The 16,205-nt window shown below is 35.3% G+C and overlaps 1 protein-coding gene across 1 annotated transcript in view; it reads left to right on the top strand.

Moving 5' to 3' along the window:
• CADM2 (cell adhesion molecule 2) overlaps window positions 1–16,205 on the top strand; it is a gene marked incomplete in the record, with an annotated part of 648,988 nt that overhangs the window by 504,220 nt on the left and 128,563 nt on the right. Inside the window, 2 exon segments of the mRNA XM_021402877.1 lie at window positions 7,265–7,417; window positions 9,844–9,981. Coding sequence (XP_021258552.1) covers window positions 7,265–7,417; window positions 9,844–9,981 — 291 coding nt within the window.

Below are 16,205 nucleotides of genomic sequence, written 5' to 3'. Positions count from 1 at the left end.
CAATATGATAAAACACCTTCACAGTTCAAAGCCTGTACATTTTTGGAAGAATTTGATACTTAAATTTTGTGTTTGAAAGTGAATAAATCCTCAGAGCACATAAGATAGTAAGTGTTATCCTTATGATTCTGGAAAGACAAGCAGAACATAAGTACAGTGTCTCTTCAGTACCAGAAATAAGCATTGTAAACACCATAGAAGGAAAGTTCTTATCTCTCAGTATATTGCCATGTTTCTTGAACGTCCTGAAAAAGAGAAACTGAGGAGAATATAGAAAATGACTGTGAAAGAAAATGTAACTCAGTGCATAAAATCTGGCAAATGTGAATTTATTCCATATATGAAGGGCATATAGTCGTCCATGCCTTCTATTTTCAGTTGGTTACAGTTGGCGAAACCAAGTGTAGCAGATGTTCTCAAGATTGTAAGTCCTTGTAAGTCACCTTAAACTGTTTTCATCCTCAGCAAACTCAGTTTTATGCAGGAAACTGAGAATTGTTATTGTTTCACTGAAGAAATTACTTTGCTGTTTGGATTTTCCTCATAACCATCTAAGCCTTTTCTTTAAATGCAGCTGACTGACATAAATAATGGATAATGTACTAATGAGTTCTGGGTCCCCAATTCCTTGGCCTTTTCAGGGCAGTAAGCAAGCACGGAGAAGATGCCTCTGTTAGAGAGACTGTCGACAGCTCTAATAATGAAGGAGGTTTTCTTTACTTATTGAGATATGCATTACACAACGTGCAAGAAATCTGAAAAATATAAAATGTCAGAAGCAGTGTGCTGTTGAGCAGTGTTCTCTAAATAAGCTAGTCAACTAATTCAGGAGCACTTCTCAGCTGAAAATAATCCAGACATTTCTTGTTAGATTGCAAAAACAGAGCAATCATGGCAGCTGAATTCTGGAAGATGACCAGATGAGGTAAAGGTAGAATAGGAGTGTTTCTACTGACCCCACTGTTTCTTCTTTTTGTCTACCAAGGGCTTTGGCAGGTTTCAAAGAGAAATACAAATGCATGGAATGAAAGTAAAACTAATCTCCAAGGATTGTTGTGTTATTCTTCCATTTTGAAAATGTACTAAGCACCTTCTGCAAAATTCAGTGACACTCTGAATTTGTTCAGTGAGTACATGAATGGCTTGGAAAATTCAGTGAAGTTGAATTATCCTCAGCATATGTATAAAACAGATGTGGAAGATGCTGCTTGGAATCCCTTTTTGAACTGATCCATGTTTCTAATCACTTTATTGATGTGGAAAAAAATCAACACGCATCTGCAAATTGATCAGAATACTGGTCCACAGCCAAAGATCCATCTATAGTATTGTGACTTTCAGATTTTGTTATTTCTTATTATTTGACTTAGAAATGATGTTACCTTTAGTGGTTTCCAATTAGTATGTATATGAACCAATTTAATAGGTTGTATGGAAACTTCTAATGTTTTACCATATTCTTTTCTCTGCACATTAGCATTACCTGTGGAAGTAGATGCAATTTCAGTGTTTCTATCCTGGTGCTGAAATCTGTCAGGACTGCAGACTAATTAGGAGATCGTCACTTTTCTTTCTGACCTGTGGACTCGTGTTGGAATTGTGACCAACTAGTAATAAGAGCAAAAGTGGTAGTTTCACAAAAGCAAAACTTAGGCACTCATTTCCAGCAGTAAGTAAAACTGACTCGCTCCAAGAAGGAATAGAAGTAGAAAGTCTGCGATTTCTAACTATCCACAGTGATACTTCTTTCTTGTATGAAAGTATTCAGACTGCATGATTGGAAATGAAAGAGGAAGCAACGATGTTTTCTTTCCACATGCAAATAATTGAGAATATTTTAAATATCAAATGAGATACCATGCAAGTAATGACTAGATAGGCTAGGCATCAGTAGAATAACTGCATACCAGTTAAGAAATGGACAAGCTGTTAATACAGCAACCGACTAAATTTCTTTTAAAGAAATACAAGGGAAGTGTTTTGAAAAGGAGTTCAAGAACTGAGAAAACTAGATGCAGATTAGTGCCTCATTTAATAATAATAGTTGTGGTTTTGTTTTCATTTACTCCCCTTCTCTTTTATTTATTTATTTGTTTGTTTTCATGGTAGTGTTGGTGGTTGTCTGTGACCTGACAGATTTTAATGTACAGCTATTGGCAAGTGCTGTAGATCATCTCTATTGCATTTTGGTATATTGCTTTCATTAGGAACAAAGCAAAAGGCCTTTTCAATTATATCCAGAAGCAAATTGAATGGATTATACATCCCTTGAAATCTCTTTCGGCACTGATGATGTTTCTGTGTTCAGCAAGTTGGATTTTGAAAATCAGAGGAATTACTTCAGTTTCATAAGTTTTAAATTTCTGGCATGACCTGTAGAGCATGAGGTATCTTTCTGGTTCCAACTAGCTGTTACATTATTCCCACGACAGAGAGATCAGCTCTAACATAAGGAAGAAAATGTTGTTGAGTGAATCCCAGGATGGCAGCAGATGTCAAGTTAGTATTGTCAAAACATCTGCAAATTACTCTGGAGGATTTGTGGATTTTGTTGTTTATTTTTTCTCCATTCTTCAAATATTTGACTCCAAACACTAATAAGATGTAGTTGCATTAGAGAAATAAGATTAGAGATGCTGCACTCCAGCTATTGTAATAGGTCCAACTGTCCTCTTCCTCACAATGGGAAATGTGGGTATTTCTTCTGTGATAGTATAAATTTCTAAAATTCTTTTCTGTCTTTGATCTAATTCCTACTGCAAGTTTTCACTACATTATTACATATGATCACTTTATTATTTTGTGCCAAAAAATAAAATACAGGTTTCTGTGACTGAATCAGGAGATAGGTTTTCTCCAATGGTCACCAGCGTCAACAATTGCTAATTAATGCAGCTGAAATACACAACTGTATATTTTACTCAAAATAAACTAAACTATGCAAATTATCAGAGTTGCTTGTTTCTGAGTCAGAAAACATTCTGAAACGAAATCTTTTGCAGAGAAAGAGAGAATGACAGGTAAAGTAAATGAAGTGTGTTTGCTTATGAACAAGTATTTTATGCATAATTATTTCATACCTTGCAAATTAATTACATCATATTTGCCTGGAAATTACAGAAAAAATGAAATAATGTACTTAGGGCATATTGGAACTTATTATGCAATTATGTTCCTTGCTGCATTTTTGTGAGTGCTTGCAACATAGGAGTACAGGAAGGAGATGCCAGCAGTGGTATTCCTTGTTACTGTTTTGACACAGGTATGTTTAACAGAAATCAAATACAAATTCTGTTTATTTACTGTTCTAGCATCCCTGTGTCATGCAAAAATGTGGATGTGCGAATGGTCAAGAAGGTGGCAATTCTAGAATATGGATGGAGATCCCCAAGAAAAGGTCTAAAAGGTCTGCTGTGAAACAGAAAAAAAGGAAGAGCTTCCAGGAAAGGTTCTGAAAGAGCAGGCAGAGTTAGGAGTGAGGTTAGGAAAGGAGGATGGAAATCAAGCGAGGAGAGAATATGTTGGATCATTAGGGACAAAACTATCTTTTCTATATAAACCTAGTCTCTCTTGTCACTGCTGCAATATGGCTAATCAATAGTACTCTGAAACTACCCGTGGAATAAAACTGTGGCTATAAGTATAACCTTCATAAACAGTGGAGGCATAAACACTGTTGCTTCAGAACAGCATAGTAGCTGTATGAGATGCTTTAAACATAAACCTGTTGTTTCCTGGTAACTTATTTGAAGAAGCTAGAAATATTTACTGCTGTGTGTACTGAACAATGCATGGACATTTCAGTGTATAGGAAGCATGATTCTATGTTAGTGTGCATCAGATTACAAATTCATGCGGTTCTACTTTCTGTTTTCAGCAGTTGACTGAATAAGAGAGAGCATTTTGTATTTTACTTTTTGATATAATATTTCCTCTATGGCATAACCTCAAGTTAACTTGAAACTGGTAAATTGCCCAGTTTGGGGCAACTCTGACTTCAAAGACAGAGCAATCAAAACGCTTATAAAAAGCTTTTGAAGTTCATGTCCTTTAAATAGAAAATAATAAGTGAGATGGGATCGCTCTTTAAACAAATAGAGGTCAGATCTGAAGAAATGGATTGAATACAGAGTAGTAAATAAATCTCTTTCATTTCCACTAGCTCCTTGAGGAATATGTCTCTTCCTTCAAGCTTCTGCTTTCCAGTTGATGCCTCCCAGTAGCTGGCTTCTGTTCAGACTACACAGGACTCTTTGCTCCATCAGCCAGGCTTGGCAAGGATTTACTCTGCCTCACAAGAGACCCTTGCTCCACTCATTCTGTGCTGGCTGGCTTGCTGTGCTGCAGGCCTCTCCAGTGCTTCAGTGCTCGCTCACTTGCTCTCCAAGGGAGCAGTCACCCCCTTCCAGAAGGTTTCTCCTGACCCAGAATGCCAGAGTCAGGACTACAGTTTTAGTTACTTCAGTCTTTACTCTCTAATACCTAAAAGAAAATGTAAACAAACCAGTTCTGGCATCTACCACAACTTTCAGTTTCACAGTAGAAATTTTTGGCTTTCTGAGCAGATATAGGGAAATGTATAGGTGTAGATAAAGATATAAATAATAAAGTTTGAAAATAAGAATCTAACAAATCTCCTTGTAAGTGGTATCCTTGTCTAAGTGATAGTGGAAGAGTTTTTTCATTGGCTTGCGCTACAACCTATTTCCATTGCAAAACTCTTTTTTTCCCCCACGCATTCAATAAATTTCATTCTGCGCTGAAGTAGGGTATGTCTGATCTCAGCTCTCTGTCAGTGGTTGTTTTTACCAGTTTTCCAGAAAATTGATTGAGCTGATGATTTCATGTTGCACAAAGGTTAAAAAATCTGTGGACGGGAGGAAATGAGGGTAGCTGTAGGAGCTTACTTTGTGCAGTTGGTTTGTATTTCAATTGTTGCTTTTTCTCTACCAGTAGGATAAAGTAGTTTCCTACTGGCATCATCTTACAGTGGGGTTCATTATAATTCTTCTTAGTGCATGAGATTCTGCACATCGCCCCATCTGTAGCAAAATATTTCAACAGTGAATCCTTATCAGAGACAATGGCAATTGAGGATCATGTCAAAATGCAATACTATGTAGGATGATGTACTGCATTATTTTTTGCACCGTTTTTGTCTTGGGAGGCAGAAGTTGCAACTTTCAAGTTATGGCATACTGAGATATTTGTTTTGTTTTGATGTTTTGTTGTTTCCTTTCATTTCCTATTTTGCTTTCCAAATGATGGGTGTGGGAATCAACATGTTAGGAAGCACCGGATCATTTTGAAAATATTTTTTTTCTGAAAGATCAATAATATAAAATAAACTACCATCCTTAGCTCAGTTTTCATCTGACTAGAATTGAAACACTGATAGATGAATTCTGAGTCTCTACCTATTTCTTCAAAGACAGCAACAGCTTCACTGTTGTGAGGATGTTTGGCTGGTAAAGCCACAGTCATTGCCTTTGCCTGCTGTTCTGCATTGGTAGGAGCTTGCTTCCACGTACTTTCTTGCGCATGTTTCCCTGTTAGTATTGCTAACATGCTGATACAAAAGCTGATACAGCTTTTGATATTGTGACTTTTGATTTGCTTGCTTGTTTGATTGATGTTGCACCTATTTTTCATTATTTTATGCATTTGCTATTACGTATTACGATAATTATTTGCTTTTTCTATGGCTGGACAGAATATATCTCAGATATGTTTAGAATGTGTCCATTGCACACAGTCTCGGTCACTTTGATGTGCCTTGGAGGAACGCATGGCATGCTTGTATGTCAGGTCTACTTAAGCTGTTGCCTTTCAGTCATCAGACCCTGCAGAAAGTCAAGCTTTAGCTGACCTACCCTGAAATAACCAATAAATTCATCTTAAAGTCATTGTAAAGAAACCCGAAGAGTAGCCTTAGAAGTCAACCAATTTAAGTGACATTTTTGCTGAATCTTCTCTGTAGCTGCTTATTTTGGTGTAAATCTTCCTGTGTTGACAGTACTTAGGGAGTCTTCTGATGGGTCAGAAACATCCAGATTTAGTAGCAAACAAAGCTAGCACAGTAAAGCTTTGTTTTTCTCATTGGACAGATATAAATGGTAGGTGAAACAAATTTCAGAGCCTTTGGGGACTATTGAAAGAGTAGAGTGAGAACAGCATCAGGTGGTGAGCATCTTGGTGGTTCTCACAAATCAAAGCATAGCTCTCCTGGTAATTATAATAGTCCAATTTTACTTGAACTTTCAGAGACTTACTATAAAAATAGACTCACTGAAGACTGAAACATGTCAATTCAAAGATTTGAACCTAGCAGCACTTTCCAAGTTACAGAGGCTTTGTTCACATAGGAGAATTACAGTGCTTGCTTACTTCTGATAGTAGTACTCCTATTCTGCAGAACAAAAAAGATGATTAATATGTGTGGATTCCTGAAACAGATTTATTCTAAAGAAATTAAATAGTTGAATGTTTCAATTGCTCATAAATAGAAAATGTGAGTTAATCTAAATACAAGCTTTAAAATATTTAAGATTTTAAAGCATTAGCTAAAGCGTCATTTTGAATTGATCTACCTATTACTCTTCCTTTGTTGGTTTCATGCAAACAGAATTTTGTTATGAATGATTTTCTGACTTGCAGCTGCCATAAAAAAAGAAAAGTAAAACCAATATCCTCTACAATCTCAAATCATAAGAAGTGTTACAAGTGCATGTAGAACTTCAAGTATATTCAGAATCAGAAATACAATCTTCAGGAAAACTGACATTAATTTAATTTCTGTAGTAATAAGACAGGAGAAAAATCTGTAGGCAACCTATGCAGCGCTAGACCTCTTAGTTGAAAATGTAGTTTGTTAGTAGACGAAACAGAATTCTCAATATGCACCCAAGCTTCTAAATTCTTGGGAAAAAATGTGTTTGGAAAGGAGTTATTTTAAGCACTGCACAAAGCTATTAGATAGCAGAAATCAGTCTCAACATTATTTTTTTTCAGAGGGAGACCAAATGTAATTGTTAAGTCCCTTAGGTTTTCAGGTTTACATACATTAGAAGTAAATCAGTATTCAGAAACTTGCTGAACTCTTGTGCTTCTTTCCACAGAGAAAACAACTATGTGTTAAGACAACTGTTTGTACCCTTGTATTCTTGGGTGTCACTGCACTAGGATTTTATATAGAGTCTCCTGTGTAACAAGACAAGCTTTGTTAATGGGCTGGATTTTTACCTTATAATTTTTTGTTTTTCAGCTCTAAGGGACAACAGAATTGAGCTGGTTCGAGCTTCATGGCATGAACTGAGTATCAGTGTCAGTGATGTGTCTCTGTCGGATGAAGGGCAATACACCTGCTCTTTATTTACTATGCCTGTCAAAACCTCCAAGGCTTTTCTTACTGTTCTTGGTAAGTATAAATAACTGAGCGTACTCACATTAAAGAATCAAGCATTGACAAATAATGATAAGAATGAACTCGTCTAAAGCTTTCCGGAAGAGCCATGTAAATATCTTGAGTCCCCATAGTTTATTGTTTAATATGGCTATGCTGAAAAATAACATGCCTCTTAGAGTTTGGGATGGGATAATGAATTAGGGAGTACACAAATGCCACAGTATGAGTGCTTCATAACTTCTACATACCAAGCACCAGAAATGTGAAGAAAGTGTGTATGTTCATCTCCTAACAAGATACTTTAGAAAGCAAAAGGGAAGAAATCAGAAAGCCTGAAATCAAAACGGGCTTTGGAGCTTTATAGTTTTTCATTCGCAGTGCATTTGCTTGGCTCATTCTGGTTTCTGTTTTTTGTCTATAAAGTTTGTATTTTCACTCAGTTTGCTGCTTCTTTTATGCTTTATCTTCTAAATGCTCTACTGTTTTCCCCAAAGGTTATAGATACTCATAGAAAAGCAATACATTTCTAGAGGTGCCCAGGAAATAAAGTTTCTACTTGAAGCTTTATATAATTCTACAGTGTCAGTAGCCCAATCAGCTGAAATTGCTAGACTTTATTGAAACCAAAATTCATATCTAAGAGATATGATTTTAGAGATTGATTTTAATACGTTTCTCCTTTTTCTATCCCTCAACTATACTCTTTCTTTTTGTTTTATTTTTATATGTAGACAGGCAAACAGTTGAATTTCATAGGACTAATGCAAAATGTTCTCTGCACCAGTAAGATTCACATTAATCCAGCCATGGAATTAGTTTTGTGTACAGGATCTGAAATATGTCTCCATTTCAGTCCATGTGAGACCATTTTACGAAAATCTTCAGAACTTTGGCATTAAGAACGAAAAATACCCACTCAAAACAGAATATTCTGGAATAACAAGTGCCTGAGGATGATCTGCTTTTCTGTAGGGAGGCATCTCATGATTTTAAGGACAGATGAGTAGACTAGTTCAAACTTGTAAATGACGGAAAGACATAGAAAGGTGTTATAAAGGCAGAAAAAACATCTAGTCATTATTTAGTAACTAGAGTTAACTTGATTTTCCACAGTTCATTTAGTTTTATCTTCAATTTGAGGGCGAGGGGGGGTTAATGTAATTTTCCTGCCATCAGCTACTTTACTTTCAAGAAGGAAAGATACAATGTCTAAGATGCCTGTTTGTTGTTTTTTTTTTTTTCATTTTAGAATTGTAATTGTCTGTTTCAAAGCAACATTTTAAGCTCTTGAAACTCTTTCCACCTGAGAATGGGATTTTTTTCCATTGAAAAATATTTCATCTTTTTAATCAGACAAACCATCTATTTATGTACTAAAAATCTCTTTGTTGACTGCTCTGATATGGATTAAAAGATTTAAGTGTCAAGGTATTATGGTAGACACCATTTTGTGTTCTGAAAGAGAGGAGTAGATTTATTACAGAAATGTATTTTGTGATATGTACTGCTGCTTGGTTTTAATGTACATAATCTGTCATTTTGGAAAAGTGATGTAAACGAGCCAAATTGTGAAATGCAGGTTACAAGATCAGGTGCTGTGACTGATCCTTTTACCTAGCCATTAATATGAATGCAACAAAGTGCTTTGAATGCAAGTTATAACAGTGACATTTTCAGACATCTTAAAATTGCAGTCATCAGTATCATTTTAAAGTAAGTTATTCTTGTATTTTCCAAAGTCAAAATGATTTATACATATAGTGATGACATTTTTGTAAATGCTATTCATAAATTTATTTATAATCTTTCATGGTTCATTGAAAAATAACCATTTCAAAATTTATTATGATGTGTATGCTATTCCATGATCCTAAGACCTCTTCCAAAGACCTTGGATTCAGCTAAAGAATTCTCAATAGCCAATGGACTTGTGATTATACTTTTTTTCTTATTATGTGTTCTCTGAAAATAAAGTAACTCCTGTGTTTGTTTTCATCCTCATTTTTCCCTGGATGTTGTACTAAAGCTTCACAATTCATGCTTAAACATCTGTTCTCAACTTAGATCACTTAGCTGTTTTTTGCCAGTTATGTTTTATTTTCACAGTTCTACCTCCGATGTGCCTCCAGTGTACTTCAACGTTTTCTTTACTGTGCAGACCAGTTTAAATCTTATACCTGTTTGCAGAATATTTGTAAATAAAATAGGTTCTAAGATACAAATTATCCATTTTCCTTAGAAAACTGTATAAGTTCTGTGTTTTTTATCGATAGTTTATTTACAATAGGAAACACTGGCATTCAATTTTGATAAAAGACAGTGAACTAGTAATTCCATTTACAGAATTTAGAGTACGTGAAGAAGTGAACTCTAAGGTGATCATATATTTATGGTAGAAGTTGAACATATCAGAAACATTTTGTTTGTTTGCTTGTTAGGTGTTCCTGAGAAGCCACAAATTACTGGATTTACTTCACCAGTTATGGAAGGCGAGAGAATGCAGCTAACTTGCAAGACGTCCGGTAGTAAGCCAGCAGCTGATATCAGATGGTTCAAGAATGACAAAGAAGTTAAAGGTATTTAAAGGACTTCCATGTAATTTGGTCCACTTGTGAAAACTATGCATAGTTTACAGTTATATGTTTAATTCACGTTTATAAAAAAGTGTTTAATATTCAATTGTCAAATGAATTAGCGACAATATGTAGTTGAGGAATTGATTCTATGTGACTCTAGTGGCCACATAAGCATGATTTTGTTTTTCTTTTCCAGTAGTGAAAACTGATATTTTGAATTGCTCTGAACTCTGTTTAGCGTATTAGACTCAGTGAAGATGTTTTATAGAGAAATGTTTTATGGAATAATTATTGTCACAACCACGACACTCACCCCAGATATTTTCTTTTCCTTTCTTTTTGCCTTTGTAATATGACATATGTCATATTTGATCAATTATTAGTTTCCTGCTATGCCACTCTGAGTAAATTGACTGGTTGAGGAAGAGCTGTCTGGAGCAGACAGGATATTGCACTTCCCATAGGGGAGATACAGAGCCTGCTCAGGCAAGGAAGGGTCAAGTTTTAGTCCCTGAGAAAGTCAGAGAAAACTGGGAATCTGCAGCTGAGACAAGGATGCTAGAGTCTGTGGGAATGACGAGGGGGAGAAATACTTTGAAGGGTATGGGGTAAACTTCACAGGAACTGAGGAGGGTTAGACAAAGTGAACTGTAACTGAAAAGTCATTGGGTGACTAAAACCAAAGCAATTATTGGCCTTTGAGTATGCAGTAAAATAGGAAAGAGTTGCATATGATAGCTATGTATTTATTTTCTGTCTTCTCTTTCCCCTTCTGTGTCTGTTATTCAAAAGTTACACTCCAGTCCATATTCTTGTAAAACTTAGGATAGTTTTAAAATCCTTTCTGGTGAATGTGTGGAGAGAGCTTACTATAACAGAAGACTTAGTCACACCTAGCACAACCAGCTGAGCTGCCTATAGTAGAGTATTTGAATAAAAATTATAAGATCTTGACTTTTATTCAAGACATGTCTATTCATTCTATTATAAGACCAAATCATTAAATGATATGAAATCCAGCATTTCTGCATAGCTATTTATAAAAAAAATAATAATAATAAACAAACCAACTTTTAGTGTAGAGTCTTGCACCTGCGGAGGAATAACTGCATGCATCAGTACAGGTCAGGGGATGATCTGCTGGAGATAAGCTCTGCGGAGAGGGACCCAGGGGTTCTGGTGGACAACAGGTTTGCCATGAGCCAGCAGTGTGCCCTTGTGACCAAGAAGGCCAATGGTATCCTGGGGTGCATTAAAAAGAACATGGCCAGTAGGTAGAGAGAGGTGATCCTCCTCTTCTACTCTGCCCCAGTGAGGCCACATTTAGAATACCGTGTTCAGTTCTGGGCTCCCCAGTTCAAAAAAGACAAGGATCTCCTAAAAGGGATCCAGCAGGTGGCCACAAAGATGATAAAGGGCTCAGAGCATCTCCAGTATGAGGAAAGACTGAGTAAACTGGGTCTGTTCAGCCTGGGGAAAAGAAGACTGAAACGGGATCTGGTAAACGTTTATAAACATCTGAAGGGAGATGAGAGTCAAATCGATGAGGCCAGGCTTTTCTCAGTGGTGTGTAGTGATAGGACAAGGAGTAATGGCCTAAAACTTCAACATAGGAAGTTCCATACTAATGTGTGGAAGAACTTCTTTACTGTAAGGGTAATGGAGCACTGGAACAGGTTGCCCAGAGAGGTTGTGGAGTCTCCTTCTGTGGAGATATTCAAGACCCAGTTGGATGCCTACCTGTGCAACCTATTGTAGGGAATCTGCTTTAGCAGGGGAGTTGGACTCAATGATTTCTTTAAATCCCTTCCAACCCCTGCAATTCTGTGATTCTGTGATCTGCTTTGTCTCATATTTGCCTGACATAGCGAATTTTGTAAGCTGAAGAAATTGTCTCAAAGTTGCAGCATTATTTAAAGAACTAATTAATCTACCTTTACTACTGTTTACCACAGACAGAGCTGATTTAATTGGTTGTCTAAGGAATGCAGTCCATTTGAGAAGTGTCTTTAGGTTTCTGATGAAAATCAGAGGGTTTTTTTTGAGACAGGAAGCTTAGACTGAAATTATTTGAAATATATTTGAACACTTTTATCAAGGACAGAAAATGAGGAAGCGTGGAGTACCTTTCTTACCAGTCATTGGTAAATTTGAAGAAATTGCTATATTTTAAAATCTAGTGTAAAAACTTTGCCTTTCTTTCAACTGACATGTAATTGAAGCCAAGCAAGCAGTTCGGCCATTTGTCTCTAGCTAATTTGCTCTTCTCAACAGTTTCTAAAGGGACTTTTTTTTCTAAAGAGAGGGTAGAGGAGGGACAAAGGTTATGTGAAGAAGAATGGTAAAAGTGAAAAAAAACAGAAATGAGAGGAAAGCACTGAGCACATTCATTTCAGTTTAGTTTTTTAGATCTTCTGAAGATCACATTGCCATTTTGCAAAGGTTAGAAATAAAATAACCTAACCAGTTTGCAGTGGCATCAGCAGAAGTTACATTAGCTTTGTGCACTGTAAAAGGTGAAATGATAAATCTGAGAAAATAGATACGAAATTATATGCTAATGCAGCTGACATTAAAGGTTAGGAGTTTGTCTGTCTAGCACCAGTAAATCCAATTGTGTTACAGTGTATTATACATGGTGCAAAAGAATATAAATGATGCATTGAATTCAGAGTTGCACGAAAGGGGAAAAAGCCATTCTAAAATAGCTCCATTGCTATTACTCAAAAAAGGAATCATCATGTGGTAAAAGAATACTGTTTGATGCAGTAAGTGCTAGTAATAAGACTGAGTGTGAAGCACTGAGTACTGTATCTTTTATTTTAGTGTTCTGTCTCATATGTGATCTAAATTAACAAAGCAGTCTGCACTTTAGCATTCTGGTGACATTTTAGAAAGAAATTATTAAAAGCACAAATATAGGAGAAGCTAAATATGCATTTTTTTGTTTTGTTTTGTTTTTCAACAAAACTAGTTACAGCTATTTCAACAATGTCATATAAAATATTTCTTTTATATTCCAGGAATATTTTTAAAGGATTTTTTTTTCTTGGAAAGTTAGGCTTCAACATAAGATAATGTCAATTGATTTTGTTGCAAGAAATTAAGATATTTTGAGTATGTTTGTATGTTTTAATGTCCACAAAGTATCCTGAAAGGCATCCAGTATTTTGTCTTAATAAACCTCTAAGCTGAGGATGAATTTTTTTAGATAGAAAGGCTGTTTCATTGTAGAACTTGATGTTAAATGTAAATAAGAGCTATATTTGCCTTTTAAAAACAGCAAAACGATCTTTGTATAAGATCAGTGCTTCTATATGAATGTTTTATGTATGCACTCTTATAAATGACAATGAACAATGAGTGATAGATATCATTTTATTTTTATTATTCTTCTATTTATTATTTTCACTATCAAACATCTGTACTTGTAGGCTATAAACTACTATTCCTTAATATGAGGGTATCTGTATGTACGCCTATCTGATGATAGTCATAGAAGTAGTTGGTATGGCCCAACCTCTTTTTAAGGTTATATCAGATTGCAAAATGTCTTGTCTGATTTGGTTGTGACAAATCTCCAAGGACAGAGTTTCCACAGTCTGGGATAGAAGTTTCAAGTAATTTAAAGACCTAAGTGGGGAGAGTTTTCATTGTTTTGTGAAACATTATCAGAATTTGTCTTGGTGTAACTTGTGTTCGTTGCCCTTCAGTTTTTGTTGTACAGCTCCAAGAAGGCTCTGGATTTTTCTTAAGAAATTCAGGACAATAGTTTGTCTTCTATTCATCGGTTTGAACAAACTAAACTATCTCCAACTTCTCCTTGTACTCCAGTTAGTTGACGTCTTTTCTATACTGGAAAGGCCAAATTTTGGTTGGTTATTCTAGATGCAGCTGCAAACATACTAAATAAAGGAGAATAATCATTTCTTTTTCTTGCTTGCTGTACTATTATAGGTGCAGGGCAGTCCTTTTTTATCTCTCAACTCTGTAAAGGAACACTGTTGACTAATGTTCAACCTGTACTCAATACCCCCAGTTCCACTTCTGTAAAACTACTTTTTAAGTATCCCCCAAATCCTTTGATTATAGTGATTTCCAGACAAGGTTCCCCTGTAATGGACTTTTTAAAGACTTTTTTAAGCTGAGAGGAGTAGTAAGAAAATAAGTTAAAGAGCAGACTACATAAGACATATTTACAAATTCTGTAAAAACTCTGGGTAAATATTCTGAAAGGTAGCATATGATTACACGCCTGCTGTCTCTCCACTGCTGTTTCTTTTCAGAAGGGCTTACGTTGTTAACATGTATTACAGTCACACCTTTCTTTTGCTATGAAGAAACATCCAAGAACATACGGCTGGTAAAGTGGACAAGCTAAGTATTTCTGTTGATGAGGATGTTAACAGCAACAATATTAGCACCATTTTTTTTAATAGAGAGAATTAAGGGTTTAACCCTCTAAATAAGAGGTGTCTAGAGAAAGACTTCTAAACATCTGCTTAGGAAATCAACTTGTTTTGCTTTTCTAAAGGATTAAGTGTCCACAGCTTCTCACTGAAATAAAAGTTGTTGAAGTTCTCAGTTGCAGTCTGTCCTCCTTCTGAAGTCAGTAAGGAATGGGATGTATGCATTACTTACAAACATAAAGCAGACTGTATAGGTGCTAATTATTGAATTTGGATACTTACCTCCTGGAACAAAATCTCAATCGTGCGCCTCAAAAATTAGTGAAGAAATTTGTGGTTTGGTTATAATAACTTTGCTTTAGCCCCGATCAATATTTCTCTCATCTTCTGATTCCTAGATATTGATTCACCTTGGCAGAAATTTGAAATCTCTCGAAGTTTAGCAGCCAACAAGCAGAAAAATGTTTATATGCAATAAATGATTATTTCTTAGGAAAAAAAGTAGAAAATATTTAACTATGTGGTGTCTTCATTTATCCTGAGACAATGAAAAAGAACATCTTTCTGATTTCAGAGGTATTTTTATCTAAAAACAAGTAGCTTAAGCCATTTAAGATTTGCTTTCTAAAATGGATATTTCATGCAAATTTTATTTCGGTCATCTTCTTCTCTGATGGGATTTAACATAATTTATAAAGCTGAAACCTCTCACATTTTCATTTTTGTAGGACACAGAGGATGTATGCAATTTCAGTGTAATTTAATACATATATTTATGTATTTATGTATATATCTTTTAAATCCTTCCTTGTAACAAATCAATATAACCAGCTTATGATTTTACTGTAATAAACAAATCAATAACTACTATAAATAGTTGGGAACCAAGTAGCCAGTTCTTACATACATATAAGAAAATCTCATATTGCAGTTAATACATAATAACTTTTAAAAATAAATGCTTAGTCTTTTGGTTCTCCAGTTCTGATTTAACTTGTATGTCCTACAGTGAAACTTACTGACTCTAAACCTTAACCTTGAGCTAAATTGAATTTTTCTTAATCATAGCTGTAGGCTCTCAACACAGTAGTATCTGGATTGAAAACTGACAGAAATTTTCAATGGGCTCGGCCCTGAAGGAGTAAGCCAATGAATCACGATAAAAAGCAATGAGTGTAAGGTATCTTTGAAGTAATTTTATTTCCAGTGTTCTTGCGATGCATCTGCAAATCCCACTAAATACTACGAGGTGCTCTATTTCTATTTGTTCATCAACTTTGATATTTCTACTTTGGTTTAGTTTAATTAATAAATTATGATTCTTGCCACACAACAGAATAAGCAATGAATAAAGTAAGCATGACATTCATGTGTGCAATCCTTTATTCGCAGGGATTCAGGGATATTTATGTATTCATTACTATGAAAGATGGATCCAGAAAATGTAACATTTAGTGACACTGTGAATACATTAGAGGAGTGAGGGTGGGAGGAGACTACACTCTTCTAATGAACTGCAGAGATAGTTTCAATCAGATTTGGACCTAACCATGAGAGAATGATGAAAGCAATTGCCCTCTGAGTGCAGTATCATGTAACTGATTTTGAATTTTCATCTTCAATATATATCTTCTGCTCTGGCAACAGGAGAAAAGAATAGAATAGCTACAGTCTAATTACTTATGTTTTAAAGATGTCAATAAATACAAGAGGTTTTTTTTAAAAAAGAAGTTTGATAGGTAATGTAGCTGTTTAATGTTGGTCTATTTCTTTCTGAAAATATTGGAGACAAAAATGTTTGTTTATTGTTTTCTT

Source organism: Numida meleagris, chromosome 1 (assembly GCF_002078875.1).
Source record: "Numida meleagris isolate 19003 breed g44 Domestic line chromosome 1, NumMel1.0, whole genome shotgun sequence".
In the NCBI taxonomy this organism is placed as follows: domain Eukaryota; kingdom Metazoa; phylum Chordata; class Aves; order Galliformes; family Numididae; genus Numida; species Numida meleagris.
This window is presented reverse-complemented; position numbering and strand designations above follow the sequence as displayed.